Genomic DNA, 17,678 nt, shown 5'->3' with positions numbered 1-17,678 from the left:
AATATCTGGGGAATGGAACTTAAAGAAAAATTGTGTTCTAGCACTGCTAAAAAGAATCAAAAGGCAGTTTGTCCCTGTGCCATACTTGGAAACATGCATTAGAATAGGATAGACTTAACGTTAATATTAAGCTGTCAAATGGATTTCTTACCATTGGAGCTGGACTTCTGACTCCCATGTCCATTCTCAGAAAAAGTGGGAGATTTTGATATGGAAATTATTCAGAAAACAATGTGTAAAAATAAAAGCAAATGGTTAAAGAAGTGGTTTCTTCATTTTCAGAAATCTCTGCACCAAGGCCATCTTCTCCCAGTGAACCCCTGGAAGAGGACAGCGTATTGTTTAACAAACTGACTTATTTAGGTTGCACAAAGGTTTCTGCCCCTCGAAATGAACTGGAAGCTCTACATGCCATGGCAAACATGAAATCCTCAAGTCAAGCCCCTTTACCTGTAACGCTTTATGTTCCAAATGTTCCAGAAGGGTCTGTAAGGTAACATACAAATGTTTCTTTTGTTACTTGCACAGACACATAAAAGGTGGATTCTGACTTTGTTACTCGCACAGGGAAGTAGAATTGCTGGATTTGTGCCTCACGTTCTTGCAGAAGACAAGTTATTTTTGAGAAATTCCTCTGAAGCAACAAAATGCATGCTTAAATCTAACATGCAGTACACAGTTGGTGGTAGCAGTTGCCATACAGTGTCAACAAAAGCATGTCTTTCTACCTGCATCTCTGTTCAAATATGGTAGTAAGAGATATACTGGAAAGGGAGAGCTGATAATACCTGTTTTCTCCCAACTTCCGCAGTCTGTCATCACCTCCAAGGTAAATATGTTGAGACAGTAGTAGTCCTGCTGGCCTTGGGTTAGCTGAAGAAGTTTCAGTTTTAGATTCTTCCAGATATGTTGAGGACCTGACATGCTAGTCTCTATTTCCAGACATTGCTGTGCTAAAGCCAAGTCTCACCTGTGTCTGCCTCATGATGCATATGCTGATGATAGTCTCCAGATACCAGCAAACATTTACTTGTGCCATGTGAGAAGAGTCTTCTAATTAGTGGTGAGAGAGTCAAGGGTTGTTAATCAGTGTGCACTAAAGGCATACCTGTAGCAGTCTTGCATCCAGAAGTAGGGAGCATCTCAGTATTCAAGATTTTTATTTTTAAACTCTGATACCAAGATATCTGAAAGGGTATGGTTAGATTTCCTTCCTTTCCTGTGCTCTGCCTATGTATTGACTATCATCTTGCACAGAAAGACAGGAGGACCTTCAAGCATATATATTATTTTCTTCCATTTTTCTTTCTGAACCCAATTTAAGATTTCATTTGACGTTATGGCAATATTTCATTTTAAATAGGAAATTATACTGCATACTTTTATGATGGCACCTGTCACATAGACACGAGGTATTATATGTGCTGTACCTATTTTCGTAGCCATTGTGGCCATTCAAGAAGGTTGTTTTGCAAGTGAAATTGCAGAGGACATCATTAAGCACAAGGACTGCCAGAGGATGTGCACAGAACTGTAGAGATGAATCCATGTGTGATATAATATACATTTAAGTGACATCAGTGTCATTTTTGAGGAGTGTTTCCATTCCTGGTATCTGAACACTTGTCACATGGGGTTCCATTTAACGTGTCCCACCAGTATTAGAGTATGCTGAATCCTCTTGGCTTTTCTTGCCTGTAGAAGATTAGTCCTTTATTTTTACTGTTACAGACTTGGGATTCTATTCCTGGTAACTGATGTTTATTCACCCTTGATGTGAATGTGCATATGGATCAGTACCGAAAAGACAGAGGAGAACTGTGTAGCTCTATTATTCTTTAAAACTCACTGTCTAGTAGTCCATTCTGAGACCACCCCCCCGTTGTTGTCTTTAAAGTTTCTGAAATATTCTTTGGGTTCTGAGTGTGAGAAGAATTTAAAATTTTGTATGAGCCCTTAGATCTGCAATTAATATTCACTTGAACATGACAGCAAGCATTTGCTAAGCTATATAGTCCTGTGGATTCTGAATGAATAATTATTTCTTAAACAGATTTAAAATCTTTTCTAATGTTGAATTTTCTTTGATCTTTGTATGCAAATTGCATTTTTACAGTTTCTGTGGTTTCTACATTTCTACTCTTGTGTTTTTCATGAACAATTGCAGAGCAGGGATGGTAATTTTTATTGAATGATATAGAGGTACTACATTTGTCTATATTATGGAGTATAAAAGAAGTTAAGCCAATGTTAGAAGCAGAAACATTTACATCTTAAATTTGGAAAGCCTGACATTTCTGTTCTTACTGCCTACCTTGTGTACTTGAATTTAGTAGTAATTACAGTTTAGATATTGGTTTAGCTAATTGCAGAAAAGCCTTTTAGGTAGTCCTGTTTGTTTTACTGACCTTTTTCTTTGATCTTCCCTGTTCCTTTCCTTGACAGAATAATAGATCAATCAAGCAATGTGGAGATAGCCTCTTTTCCAATCTATAAGGTGTTGTTTTGTGTCCGTGGACAAAATGGGACTTCAGAGAGTGACTGTTTTGCATTTACTGAAAGCAGCTGTGGAACAGAAGAGTTCCAGATTCATGTTTTCTCCTGTGAGATTAAAGAGGCAGTAAGTATTAAATGTTGTACAGTGACTGGTAAAAAGGATACAAGCAGCATTTTAAGTTATTCCAGATGTGGAAATGGTATATAGTGACTTGAAAAATACGTTAACACATATATAATGAGTTTCATAGAATGTGCAGCTAGTCATACATGAATATTAATATAATTGAATTTTTTTTTCTTTTAGTATTTCAATAAAATTCCAAAGTGCACTGTAATGGGAGGATTTAGCCTAAGACAAGTGTTCTGTTTTTCAGACCTTATCTGTGTAGGTTTCAGGCTAAAGTTGCAGTGTAGACCTCGTGAGTTACAAAGAATCATTTTGCAGTGCTCTGCCCTAGATATTTCAGGAGGAACTACATGATAGTTTGGGAGAAAAGGATTTTCTAGGGTGGAAAAATAGAGATTAAAAAAGAAGAAATCTCCTTGGTTTTTGACATCTGCAAGAGCAAGCTGTAAGTTATGTTGTTAAATACACAACCTGAAAAGTACATTATACAGGTCCTCTAATGAGTTGCATTCCTAATCTTGTAATACATAATATCTTAACTTACTGAGCATTGCATAAGCAGTGAATGTGACATGAATGGAAATAGGAGATGATGTTACTGAATTTGCTTGGTTATTCAACACCTGACGTGAATGTTTAGTGTTATATGAGGCATGCTTTGTGTTCAGTATAAGAGGCAAGTGACTGTAATTCCATGACCTTCAAAACCACATCACAATAACCCATTAAAAATACTCTTTTTTTTTTTTTTTTTTTGATAAAACTATTAATTCTTTTGCTTTTCTGCAGGTCAGCCGAATTTTATATAGTTTCTCAACAGCATTCAAACGTTCTTCCAAACAAGCATCTGATCATGTGAAGGACTTTGTTCTTCCTACTCCTGATAGTGATGTGTACACTTTCAGTGTTTCCTTGGAAGTCAAAGAAGATGATGGAAAAGGAAATTTTAGGTAATCTGAATGGAAAGGGAACAGTAGAAATCTCTTTGAAAAAAGTATATAGCTGCTTGCAGAATGCACAGCTACTATGTTGCAGTAAAATTGATTTGGCCTCTTTTCATAAGTAGACTTGTTATAAAAAGGAAGCTGTTGCTTTGCTTTTACAGTTTTCTTCTCTGTATATTTTCTGTAAAAAGATGAAAAATCAGGATGTTAGTTTATTTTAAATAGGTGATTTCTACTAGGGATGCTCAAGATAGGCCTGTGTAAATGGAAAAGATAGTAGGAAGCCTGTTAAAAACTTGATCCAAACCAATTTTCTTGTGTAAATACCATCTAGTAGTCATTCTTTTTTTTTTTTTTTTTAATTTAAAATAAGCTAATGAATTCCAAATTTATTGAAGATTTAAAGAAGTTTACATTTTCTAAGCATTACAGGGGAGCAAAGTATTTTTTGCCTAACAGTTAATTACAGGATTTTTTGGAATGGAAGAAAGAGTTGATCCTGAGTTAATTCTGTGAAAATCTCCTATTTAATTTTTGCTTCATAGCCAATATATAGCATATTTTCTATCATTTTAAAACCCCAAATACCCCATGCTTTTTTGTATATGTTTGTCTGACAAATCCCCCAGACAGCATACTAAGTGTGTGTATTGGCTTTGTGTGGCAAGGTTTTGGTAGCGGGGGAGGTTACAGGGGTGGCTTCTGTAAGAAGCTGCTGGAAGCTTCCCCTGTGTGTGACAGAGCCCATACCAGCCAGCTCTGAGACGGATCCGCCGCCGGCCAAGGCCGAGCCAGTCAGCGATAGTGGTAACGCCTCTGGGATGACATATTTAAGAAGGAAAAAAAGTTGAGACAGACAGAAAATGGCAGCTGGAGAGAGGAGTGAGAACATGTAAGAGAAACAACCCTGCAGACACCAAGGTCAGTGAAGAAGGAAGGGGAGGAGGTGCTCCAGGTGCTGGAGCAGAGATTCCCCTGCAGGCCGTGGGGAAGACCCTGGTGAGGCAGGCTGTCCCCCTGTAGTCCATGGAGGTCCACGGTGGAGCAGATACCCACCTGCAGCCTGTGGAGGACCCCATGCCAGAGCAGGTGAGTTCCCGAAGGAGGCTGTGACCCCGTGGGAACCTCGCGCTGGAGCAGGCTCCTGGCAGGACCTGTGGATCTGTGGAGAGAGGAGCCCACAGAGCAGGTTTTCTGGCAGGACTTGTGACCCTGTGGGGGGCCCACACTGGAGCAGTGTGCTCCTGAAGGACTGTACACTGTGGAAAGGACCCATGCTGGAGCAGTTTGTGAAGAACTGCAGCCCGTGGGAAGGACCCACGTTGGAGAAGTTTGTGGAGGACCGTCTCCCGTGGGAGGGACCCCACGCTGGAGCAGGGGAAGAGTGTGATGAGTCCTCCCCCTGAGGAGGATGACCGTAAACCCTATTCCCCATCTCCCTGTGCTGCTGAGGGGGGTTGGCAGAGAATCTGGGAGCGAAGCTGTGCCTGGGAATAAGGGAGGGGGTGGAGGGAAGGTGTTCTGAGATTTGGTTTTATTTCTCATTACCCTACTCTGCTTGATTTGTAATAAATTGAGTTAATTTTCCCCAAGTCGAGTCTGTTTTGCCCGTGATGGTAATTGGTGAGTGATCTCTCCTGTCCTTATCTTGACCCATGAGCCCTTTGTTATATTTTCTCTCCCCTGTCCAGCTGAGGAGGGGGAGTGATAGAACTGAACGGCTTTGGTGGGCACCTGGCATCCACGAGGTGCCACCTGGCCTGCGAGAGGTGGCGGGATCGATGCCCACATTCTCCACCAAAAAGACTGTGGTGGGTTGACCCTGGCTGGATGCCAGGTGCGCACCAAAGCCGTTCTATCACTCCCCCTCCTCAGCTGTACAGGGGAGAGAAAATACTCCTCTCTCTGGCTGCTGTTTTCCATCTGTCCCAACTTTTTTTTTCCTTCTTAAATATGTTATCCCAGAGGCATTACCACTATCGCTGATTGGCTCGGCCTTGGCCGGCGGCGGATCCGTCTCAGAGCCGGCTGGTATGGGCTCTTTTGCACAAAGGGGAAGCTTCCAGCAGCTTCTTACAGAAGCCACCCCTGTAACCTCCCCCACTACCAAAACCTTGCCACACAAAGCCAATACAGTGTGAGCCTATAGTCTGTTTTTCTTCAGTGCTGGTTTATTAACTTGTGAATAGAGGAAGAGGAGGTCTCTCAAATGAGTTGATCCATTAACAGTGTAAGTGGGCTGGTACTCTCTTTTCTGTATTTCATAGTTAATATTCTATATCTGTGCTAAAGAAACTTGTTTCTTTATTCTTTTAGCCCTGTGCCAAAGGATAGAGAGAAATTGTATTTCAAGCTTAAACAGGGAATTGAGAAGAAAGTGGTGATTACAGTTCAGCAGCTCTCAAACAAAGAACTGGCTATTGAAAGGTAAGATTCTTATAAAAATAATGCAGGTTAAGGTTTTGAGAGAATAGTATTTAATGTATTTTTCCTTGGCTGTGCAAGTTATGTGACAGAAAAAAATATAACAATAACACAGAAAGTATTATTGCACAATGTAATTAATCTGTAGGTGTGCAGTTCAGTTTTAAATTTCTTTTGAAGTATTTTGTGATTTTTAGGTGAAAACAAGAAACGTAGCCTGTAATACTCAACCATCCTTGTTTTTTTGCCTTTTAATTGTCTTTTTGAAGTGGTGTTAGGATACTTATGACATTCAAATACTTTTGACTTTGCTTTCTGTTTTTTTTAAGTAGTGCAAACACATGCATTTATTGTAATCCTGCATTACCAGCATCTTACTGTTTAGTAAAAGTAACTGAGTTAGGTTGTCTGAGCTATGTTAAACCTTGGAGCATATTAACCTGTTAGATCAATGTACTGGGACACTACAAGTTTGGATTCAACCTGCTGGTTAGAAGCAGCAATCTTCTGGTGGAGTCTTCAAGACTCCCTAACTCTAACCTAGGATTCCTTTGTAGTTTTGTTGATAATATGATTCTAATGTTTATCTTCAAGTGATGGTGAAGAGCTCGGGAATGGTTGATGACTTGAGTTTTATTTCCTGGAAATTAAATGAGGGGGATCCCTTTTGGACAGTATAATCTGACCTTTTGTGCGAAGCATTTGCACAATAGGTGGACCATGCATGTGAAAATAACCGTTAGTTAATGTGTTCATTAGCAGTAGACTCTTGTTACTACAGTACTAGTAGGTATTGTATTAGTTGAAATTAGGAAATTCCTTCTCAATAGCTCAATTTTTAAGAATAGCAAACGCCACCAGATGGCAATCTTATCAAAAGAGTAATAATAGCAGAATTCAATTTTAGTAAAAAGGGAATTCAAGATAACAGGACAAGCAAGAAAAAAGCCCCACAACCCTCCCAAAACCTAAGATTGATCTCTTGACTTGCTTTCAAGCTCTTATTTAAAAAATGAAACTAAAATTTTAGACAAGGAATGTACAGCAGAATTTTTTATCATCATTCTGTTGTGTTACAAAATTGTGCTTTTGCTAATCATTGGCTTAAAAAACCCCCACCCTATTTTCAATATATTTTTAATTTAAATAATTTTGGCTTCAGAATTCAATGAATGATGAAGTTTTTTAAGCATTTCTGAATACCATTTGATTGTTGGTGTCGTCCCCCCCCAAAGTAAAGCTACCTTTCTTAGAAATCAGCTTTTATTTTGATGTTGTTTAAGCTATTCAATTAGGATGTTATTTTTACCACCCCAAGCTTTGCTGATTAAAAAATTATTTAATTGACATGACACACAGGCTTGTAAGTAATTTTATGTACTTACCCTGCATAATAATAAAATTCAAAACCAGTATAAAAGTTCAATAGATAGAAGCTCAGACAGTGAGCTTCTAAGCAATGTAATGTGTCTTCAAAAGTATTTCTAAGTGGAAATTATAATGAAAAAAAATGTTGTTCCTAAAGAAATTTGGTCTCTGGTCTAAAAGAGTTCAGGAATCTTTCTTCATGGTCTCAGAAGAGTAAACCTGGTATCATTTGGAGAAACTTGCCACCTCCTGGTGTACAGATAGGGCCCTATGGCTGGGTTAGGTTGATAGAGTAGGTTACTCTCAGTTGAGTTACTTTCGCCCTTCCTACCTTTTGTGGCCTGATTGACCTGGGTTTTGCCTGTTTTTATTTAGGTCAAAGCAGGTAAAAGAATTATGTTCATTTTTGTCTGCCAGGTTTGAGTCATGTGTGACACTACATAGGTTCAGTCCCACAATGTAGGATATCAAGTCTCAGTTGTTTACAGAATTCCAGAAGAAAATTCTGGTTAATGATTGGGGTCTTTAAGAAAGTTGTTCTGAAGAGTGAAATAGTCTTTCATTCTGACAAATGAGAGGATTGACTGTTCCTAATAGAGTAGTGTTTAAATACAGTATGCTACCAGTTGTACAGGAGAGTTAATACCAAGTTATGTAGGTATAGTTTAGGTTAAAGTCTAGATGGTGTCCTTAGAACTGATTTACAGAATATTGGTTGGTTGCTCAGTAGTACTGGAAACTCTTAAAGATCATGCTATCATGTTAACTTAATACCATCAGCCTTATCCATGGGTAGCATTTGTATTTATATAAATGGAAATATATATTAGGGAACAATAATTTCAGGTCTTCTGCAGGTCTAGAAACCAGCTGAATTTAAACAGAGTAGTGCACTTGCACATAGCCACTTGGTAGCCAGCTGTAAGTGCAGAAAACTCAACGTGTCAGAAGTGGCAAGACTGAGGCCCACAGCCTGTGCAGGTCATTTTGAATCCTGTGTGTGTGGTTCAGCCTCCTCAAATTGGAGGCTGAATGTGTTGACAACTGTTTGGGTAAAATCTAGCTCCTCTGCAAGTGAGGGTCCTGAACTCATCTGAACTCATTTTGTTCTTTGAACTTAGTGGGAAGAGAAGCTCTGATTCTTCTAGTAGCAGGATGCTGCCAGTCATCATAAGTATCTGCTTCTGTGAGAGGCAGGGGTTACTTGTTCCAGACGCCCACTCTTTTTGGAAGCATACTTCCCAAAAATTTTGGCTGGCACACATCAGAGCTTGTGTACATCTGAGAGATGCACAGCAAGATCTAGGATCTGTGAGCTGTTGTCTTTGAAAAGCACAGATATTTTGCCTGCCTCTGAATCTTAGCCTTACAGTTTTCTTTAGCAGATGTACCAGAAGCTAGTGACCGCTCTACTATTATAAATTATAGCCCTCACAGCTATTTCTACCCCAAGAACAAAAAGCACTAAGTTGGTCTACTGTAACATTCTGCCTGGTCTAATTAGTCTTGCAGAGAAACCTGCTTGTATGGTTAAATATAAGTTCTAGCATCCTAGCTACCTTGGTTGCTTTACGTGGCACTGCATTATGTTGTATAGATGAATCAAAATTATTGTCCACTGTTTTATTTCCCACTTTGATTTTTAAGATTCTAGTAGCAAAGAGTATGGAGAAGGAAAAATACAATTGTGAATGTAAGTTACTGTTTAAGTGTAATGAGGTGGAAAATGAAAATCATATACCCAAACATAATAGGGGCAAACTTACTAGATGGTGTAGTAATTGCGTATCTTAAGACTTTTATGGTTAATAGCATTATTGAAATGATAGTTGCTATTATATATCTGTTCATGATAGAGTGTGCTTGCCTGAAAGCTGTGAAACTAGTCTATCTTCATTGCTAACCTGTGAATGTTCAAATAATCTCTTACAATTTATGTTTGATGAAAAATCTAGATTTTCGTTCGGATAAGTGGGTTGCCCAGATGACAGACATTTGTTCAGAGTTAAAGAGGGGAATGGGAGGCTCCTCCTGGTGCATTCAAATAGCTGGTGGAAGGGTATGGGGGAGATGGAGCCAGACTCTTCTTGGAGGTGTAAAGTGGTAGGATTAGAGTCAATGGACACAAGTTCCAATTTCACTGGAAATGCCACTGTTGAATTAGGCCAGTTGTTGTCAATACAAAGGGTGTTGCGCATTGGAACAGGTTGCCAAAAGAGATCATTAATTCTCTGTCCTTGGAGATGCTCAGAGCTTGACTTGACAAAGCCCTGGGCAACCCAATTCGACTTGGTCCTCTTTTGAGTAGAGCTTTGGGTCAGATTGCCTGTAGAGACTGCTTCTGGTTTACATTGTTCTGAGAGTCAGCAGTAAAGTGGTATGTCTGATTATTAGAGAATTGAGCTGTACACAATAAAAATTCTCAAAACAAAACCCTCTGAAATATGACCCCAGTTTTCTGTAACATCTCATGATGCAATAGCTTTCAAGGGTGGTTGGTTGTTTTGGGTTGTTTGTTTTTTTTTTTTTTCTCATTTGACATCTAACAATTTTAAAAGTCTGTGGAAAGCGGCTTGTGGCTTATGTTACATAGTTCTGTTCGGTATTTTTTTATTCATAATGGAGTATGTTCAACGGAGAGAAAGATAAAGATGATTTGCAGAAACTTCAGACCTGGATTTGTGCCTTCAATATTCAGCAAGTTTGAAACTATGAATGTTTTAAGAATTTCTTTTTCCCTTTTTTTTTTTTTTAACTCTTAAAAAATAACAAGAAAATGTTCTTGTTAAGTGATTCGATGAAAATTCTGGAATTCAAGGCCCTGTATAATATAGAAATTAAGTTTAAAAAAAATTAAAGAATGAAAGTCTAAAAATTGAGCAAACTGTTTGGTTTTTTTAAAAGCCCATGATTCTACATGCTGTTTTACACCAGTGACATTATGGGTGATAGAATGGGTGAATTTGTAACTTTTCATGTGATTGTATGAAAACAATTTTTAAAGGGGACTGGGGAGAGGGTGAATTTCTTCTTGTCAATCTCCATCACTAATGTGTAGGGATTGTTGGTATCTTTAAGCTCAATATTCTAAGTTGTCTTTAAGAATAATGGATTGTTCGCAGGTCAGACACTAATTTCTGTCATCTTCATTCTGGAAAATAATTTCATTGTCATTTCTACAATATATATTTTGATGTTTCCTGAGCGTTGCCATAACACTAACAAAAATTGCTAAGAAAGGTTTTCTTTAAATTAGAAGCAGTAGGTGGCTGTGCCATTATGTTCAAGAAAATAGTGTTGTATTTTGAAAAGCTAATATCTACTTATCTTTTTTTTTTTTTTTTTTTTTTTTTTTTTTTTTTTTAAAAATGAACTTCACAGATGCTTTGGGATGCTACTAAGCCCTGGACGAAATGTGAAGAACAGTGACATGCATTTGCTAGACATGGTAATACTTAGCTCTAATAACCTGTTTAGTAAGATAGAGGTGATTTAAAAAAAAGAAAACAAAATCCAACAAATCAAACCTCTCATCTGTTTGGTTTTGTTTGTTTTTTGTTTCTTAAATTCTGGCATTTATATCTTCAAACTAGAAACAAACTTGTTACATACAATGGACAAAACATTTCAATTAATGTCAAAATATGTGGCATCTGTATTTTGTTCAACTGGTGAAGCACTGATTAGGTCAGCTGACAACTGGTTGTTAAAAATAACTAAGCCTTCTGTATTGTGTTAAGCATCTTGCCTAAAAATTTAGAGCAAATAATTATTTTTATATTTGGTGGTGAAGTGGTCTTATTTTTCCAAGGCACTGAAAACTTTGCCTTTATTTGCTTCATTTGAATTTAAATTCTTGCTCAGAGTTTTAAGGATTCACTTGTCTTCTACAATCTTTTCTTATGACTTGCTTTTAAGAGAACTACAAAATACTATGATACTTTCTGTGATAATATCAATTTACTTTCACACTGTGGATAAGAATACAACCATTTTTCAAGTCAAGAAGTGCTTGAGTTAAACCAATCAGACATTTTTTGTCTATACAGTTATCCCAGTTTTGCCTAGTCCATTTCTTTACTCAGGTTGATGATTCTAGCTATCAGTATTTAGTTCTCGTGTCAGACTCTTTTATTTGCCTGTTTGTATCTCCTAGTTCATTTTTTCTGGTTTTATTTGCTGACATTATTTCCAATTTTCCATTTTTATTATTTGATTAGAAAATTGAATAAATTACAGTGAGTTATAGAGCGTAATGAATTGGCTTCTATTAATCTGCATGACACCTTTTGGCTGTATGGACTATATATTTGAATTCCTGTCTTTACTCCACCTGTAATTCTGTTTACATTTATGTTCCAAGTACATTTAACTGCTGGATGTAATGACTTATTAGTTCATTTCTTGTTTATAGGATATACGTAGGAATTTGTGTTTTCCTTTCAACCCCCTTTCTCCCTGTTTAAATCTGGAGAACTCGGTCACTCTTATTGCTCTACCACAAATTGGATTGCAGAGTAGGAATGTCAGTCTCCTGTCATCTATAAAGAGGCTACCATACAGGCCTGTTGGATCCATAGGAACTGTCCCAGAAAACTTCAGGAAACATGTACTTGCCTCATTCTAGTAATAGCTTGTACGTGCAGGTCATGTACTCTGATTATTCCTAGTAGGTCTATAAGAAATATTTGTAGAAGTAACAGATGTATAGCATGAGATTATTTTAAGCAGATATAGAGGTATTGCTGTTAGTATTATCTTTATCATATGTGGCTGTTTTGACTTTATTTGCGTAGTATCCTGAAATTTGGCTCTTTAAATCTCAAGTTCCTATGGACTGGAATTCCAGTCCATTGACATACTTACAAATGTAAGTCCATGCCTGAGCAACTCAGGGAAAAATCTGGCAGAGGTGTAATTATGGATTGGGAAAAAAATTGGACTGACCTTTGGGTTGAAGTTGTTAAGGTATTACTCTGTTAAGATGTTTTTGCTTGTTTGTTTGTTTGTTTTTTGTGGATCATTTCTGTGTATGTTGTGGGGCTAGTTTAATTTTATGAAGTCTCTTGTAACTCATCCTCTCGTAACAATCATCTCAGCTGCTCAGAAAGTAGAGTGGCAGACCTCTCACCATGCTTGCATGCTTGTAATAAGCATTAAAAAAATATGTTGATAAACTATCTTGTCTTTGGTTTCTTGTATAATGTTTCTTCTTTCTCTCCCATTTCCCTATAGCCTTTCTCAATCCATTATTTCATATTCTTTATTTAGATTGTGTTCTCTAGAGCGAACACAGTCTTATTCTGAAGTTCCTAGAACTATTCTCCCCTCCCCCCGCTCAATTTCTTTGATCTCAAACCATGCCTCTGATAGAATCCAGTATGTTTTTATTTTTAGGAATCCATGGGAAAGAGTTCTGATGGGAAGGCTTATGTAATTACTGGAATGTGGAATCCTAATGCACCTATGTTTCTAGTACTTAATGAGGAAACTCCGAAAGGTAATTTAGTCTAATTTGTAAGTTTGTTTTACCTGATGTGGGTTTGGTGCATGTGTTTTCTCCTGCAAATCATGGTGCATCTGTCTGAGTACATATACCATTATGTTCCAAGAGTCTGTGGCTAGGAACTTTTCTGTATAAACATTTGCAACATAGAAATGTGAATAATTGTTCCTAGAACTGTGTGTTGCTTATTTGGAGATATTAAATTGGGGCTTAAGTGCCTGTTTCCTGGTTATTGGGACTTTCTGGTCCTAAGCATGCATAAGTTGTTTTCCCCCTTCTGTACTCAGCAAAGCAGTATAAATAGTAGGCATTGCTATTCTCTCTTTTAGTTCTGAGGTGAGTTGATTAGAAATAGCGTTACATCCCCTTCATCTTGGGGCAGCTGGAAGTGATGCACTGAAGCGCTTGATTATATGGCACAGTTTCTCATTGCTAGAGTTTATGTCCTCTGATGTGATGTAAAAGGTTTGAATGCAAAACTGGAGTTTGTTTCCTGTCACAAGGCAGAGCTTGCATCAGTTGCTTAAAGGCACATCCAAGTAAGTACAGCCAGTGTCACTGTTTTTGCTAATGGATTTTCAAACCACATTATTTATAGTAAAATGTAGGCAAAACTTTTGCTTTGGAGCTTGACAAAGTTGCCATTTTACGATATAACTTCGTGTGTGTATGGTGTGGTTTGGTTTTGTGGTATGGTTTTTTTTTTGTGTTTTGTTTTGTTTTTTAAATGCCCACTTGGCTCTTTGGTCTGATAAGACAAGGGAACCTAGGGATCCATAATGTCTGATTCTAAATGTTATTTTAAAAATCTGTGCTTCCTGCAAGAAAGATATCAGTTGTGATGCAACGCGATGGTTACTACCTCTCTCTGTGGTGAATGTTTCCAGAAGCAGCAAACCTTTTCTTGCACTGTAAACCTGCAAGATACACTTGCACTATTTCAGTCTCATCCTCTGGTCAGTTGATCCTGCATTCTCCTCTACTTGGAAAAGTTGGAGTTATGCTTCAGTATCAGGAAGATGGAGCTATTACAGTTTAAGATTACTGATCCATGCTTTGCTTTAAAAATATGTTTTGCTGCTGTGAGGACTGTCTGACCCAGAGAGTGGAACAGGGAGGGGTAAAATGTTTTGAGTCCTTTTAACTGACAGAGTATGAGCATGGACATAAAAAATGATCTGAAGTGTTCCTTAGTGTTATGAGAAGATTTAGGACAAACAATGCTGTAGGAGATCCTTGACACTGATTTGCTAATACATGCATACATTCCCTCAGCAATAAGTTTACACTTTAAAATGTGACCTTATCCTGTGCGTGTTCCTTTTGTATGAATGGGGATCACATATCTTAACGCTGTTTTCTTTGCGTGACGTTTTGCTCCTGTCTTTAAAACAATGACATACTGTCTTTGTATTAAAAAGTTAATCAGAGTTACTTGGTATGCTGTTTAATGCATACTCTCATTCCATGCAGCGGACATGTAGGGTGTAGAACTCAGATAAACAAAATGGGTACAATAGAATAAATAATTATATAGAAAGAGTTTTCAGTTTGAACAACAGTTTACTTCTGTCATTTATTGTTTTGAGAAATTTGAACTTTGACTAATTTTTCTGTATGTGACTTATTTTTGTGTTTTAGATAAGCGTGTATTCATGACTGTGGCAGTGGATATGGTTGTTACTGAAGTAGTAGAGCCAGTCCGTTTTTTGCTGGAGACTGTTGTGCGTGTGTATCCTGCCAATGAACGCTTCTGGTACTTCAGCAGAAAAACCTTCACAGAAACTTTTTACATGAAGCTAAAACAAGTAATGCATGTTTGTTGTTTTTTTGTTTTTTTGTTTGTTTGTTTTTAAGAAAACTTGATGCTGGGAGCATTTGTTTTGTCTGTCTTAATTTGGCCTTTATAAAAGTTAGCATGGCACCTGCACCTCAGTAGTTTGTTTCTTTTAACTATTTATTTCTGAGGTGGTTAAACGCATAATGGTTAAGTAGCATATATAAATGTTCAATGCCTTTGTAAACTGAATTGTAATGAGCCATAAGTCATTGGCTTTGTGGGCTTAAACAATTTTGAATCTACCTATTGAATTTTCTGTAATTTCATACAATCTGACCTGTATGCAGACATCTAAAGCAAGTCCATTTGACTGGTAAAATTGGGAAATGACTCTTTAATTGTTCACTGTAAAATCAACTAATATGTAACAAAGGGAGATTCTGGCTATTGAGGTTCATAATGTGAAGGTAGATGGCTGTAAGAATATAATCCATTAAAGGAAAAGGAACCTAATCCAGAGGTTTAAAAGAGTTAGGCTATTACTATTGTTTTTTCAAAGTATCTGAGAAGGTAGGTTTCTCCATGTTTTCAAAAAGAAAAGTTTGGAAGAAGATTATCTGCAAGAGTAAGTTCTGCTGCATGGAGAAGTTGCTGCATTTTCACCCTTGTGGTTGCTGATGAGGGTATAAAAAGAACTAAGTTCTTGTCCTTCACTGCCTCAGGACTTTAAGAATTGTGAGGCTAAAGGCATTATTGTTGCAATGATTTATTAAATTAGCATTGTTCGTGTGATTTCTTGCTGGTGATTGTAACCTTATGAAATGTTCAAATAGCAGTAAAGAAATAACCATTTTTAGCAAACACTCTTCTCAAGTATTTCAGTTTGTCAGTCCCTTGGAGTTTGGCTTTTAAGTCAAGTTGTACAAACACTGCTTGATTCTGTAGAGGGTGGGAAGTGGCTAAGATGAAGCTGAATGCATAGTTGTGTATTACCTCTATGTTAGCTTCCCCAGTCCTGTGCTTGTGTGATTAATATGCATTTATTTCTTCCTCAAGCACTGAGAGATGATATATCCATCTCATCTGGTAATGTTTATTGAATAGTTACCTATTGATTAGAATGCTAAAGTCTCTTCCGTTTTTGGCGTTGGGTGAGGTACATAAAGTATGTATGTCTGCCCATTATCATGTAGGATGATGCTCAGCTGCATCCTCCTGCAGCAGCTGTTAACCTGCTTTCTCCAAAGACTTATGTTGTGGTGTTGGTTCAAAAAGTGAACAGCAGAGGCTGACTGTACCATTTGCATTGGAACATCCATCATCTTTGGGTAATGAAACCAAAGAGCAGTAATTTAATTTTACTGAGCCTAATGTGAATATTTGAGTTGTCATCTTTCTGTGGGGTACAGTAATAGGTCTGAAAAAACAAGCTATGTTGATATTACATGGCAAAAGTGCCACTGTGTTTAATACTTAGCGAGTAAATAAATCTCATGCAATTCTGTTTCTGTATTTCTTCTAGAGATTAGCATAGCAACTTAGAACTTAAGAAAATCTGAGAAAACCAACTCTTATGTGCAAATGTTGAGAATATCTACATTTGAAATTTAAAGAAAAGACATTTGAACATATTACATACTCAGCTGTTTGATACTTCTCTATAAGTAGTTAAGCTTTCCTTTTAAATCACTTACAACTGTACCATTTTTAATTGAGTAATATGGATGCTTTCTTTTTTCCTTTCTCACCCCTTACAATGTGACAAACATACATGTGCCTCCCTTCACTGAAGAAGCACGTGCATTTCTTCCTGCTGTAAAATTCTGAGGAGCTGTTCTGCAGATTTTTGGGAAAGGAATGCTTTTAATCTTTTTAATGTTTCTACAAGATTAGGTCCTGATTATGAATGACAGGATCTCTCTGGTTGATCTGTAGCAAGTCTTTATTTAGCCAATCATCAGCTGGACAGTTTGTATTGCAATAGCTGTTCCTGCCGATACCTCTGAAAGACACTGTACCTCAGGGCGTTCTTCCTCCTTGGAAAATAACTTTGCAGATGGCATTGGGATCAGCCATTTGTGAACTTTTTGGGAAAGCAGTTGAGCATAAGTAGATTCTAGGGAACGTAACAGTGGATTAATATCAAAAGCCTCAGCTCCAAGATAGCTTCTCTGTGCAGGACAATGAATCCTTCAGTGTAATTTCCTGCTGATGTAAAATCATGACAATAATGCCATCGGTCATTGTACGAATGTAGTGTGTTTGACTGTGGGTGAGAAATTCATGTATGCAGTCTGCCGAGTTCTAAGTTCTAGCATGCAGAGCCCTTGGCAGGAAACTTGAGACTTGGGCTGTCTCAGCAAGGTGCCCATTGCAGTAAGGAAGCATCCATTACTGATGTTCCAAAAGGCAGCAAGCAATGAAATGGCATTTTCCTGCAAGGGATAAATGGGACCTGTCTGTATTGGCAGAGAAAAATCAGAACTCTTCTGAGGAAGGATTCAGCTAGATTTAATAGTCTGAACCAAGATTGGTGAGGTGCAGTCAGACATGAGGAATGACATAAATGCAGGTTGCTGTGTGATTTAGGATTGTTTTATCTGTCTGTCTGTCTATCTCACTGTGTTACTCATGCACATTTTCATTGTTAGAACATGATCCTTGTAAAGGTGTGTCGTGGTTTAAGCCCAGCAGGTAACAAAGCACTACGCAGCTGCTTGCTCATTCCCCCCCCCACCCCCCCCCCCCCCCCCCCGGCCACAGTGGGATGAGGAGAAAATATAAAGGCAGGCTCATGGATCGAGATAAGGACTGGGAGGGATCACTCACCACTTATGGTCACAGGCAAAAGACAGGCTCAACTTGGGGAAGAAACAAAATCAATTTAATTTACTACAAGTCAAAACAAAACAAGGATATTAGGAAGTAAAAACAAACCTCAGAACACCTTCCCCCACCCCTCCCTCCTTCCCGCCTCAACCCCACTCCCGGTTCTCTCTCCCTCCTCGCAGGGGAACAGGGGATGGGGGT

General features: G+C 38.0%; 1 protein-coding gene across 5 annotated transcripts in view; it reads left to right on the top strand.

Annotated features, from left to right (window-relative positions):
* Positions 1–17,678, top strand: part of RABGAP1L (RAB GTPase activating protein 1 like) — a 262,912-nt gene that overhangs the window by 26,766 nt on the left and 218,468 nt on the right. For all 5 annotated transcript variants that reach the window (XM_075038616.1, XM_075038614.1, XM_075038615.1 and 2 more), the window contains 7 exons: positions 283–493; positions 2,446–2,620; positions 3,416–3,576; positions 5,887–5,997; positions 10,744–10,810; positions 12,760–12,862; positions 14,510–14,676. In XM_075038616.1, the coding sequence (XP_074894717.1) occupies positions 283–493; positions 2,446–2,620; positions 3,416–3,576; positions 5,887–5,997; positions 10,744–10,810; positions 12,760–12,862; positions 14,510–14,676 (995 nt within the window). The remainder of the gene's footprint in view (positions 1–282; positions 494–2,445; positions 2,621–3,415; positions 3,577–5,886; positions 5,998–10,743; positions 10,811–12,759; positions 12,863–14,509; positions 14,677–17,678) is intronic.

Source organism: Buteo buteo, chromosome 10 (assembly GCF_964188355.1).
Source record: "Buteo buteo chromosome 10, bButBut1.hap1.1, whole genome shotgun sequence".
Lineage (NCBI taxonomy): Eukaryota > Metazoa > Chordata > Aves > Accipitriformes > Accipitridae > Buteo > Buteo buteo.
Note: the sequence above shows the minus strand (reverse complement) of the source record. Positions and strands in the feature narration are given on the sequence as shown.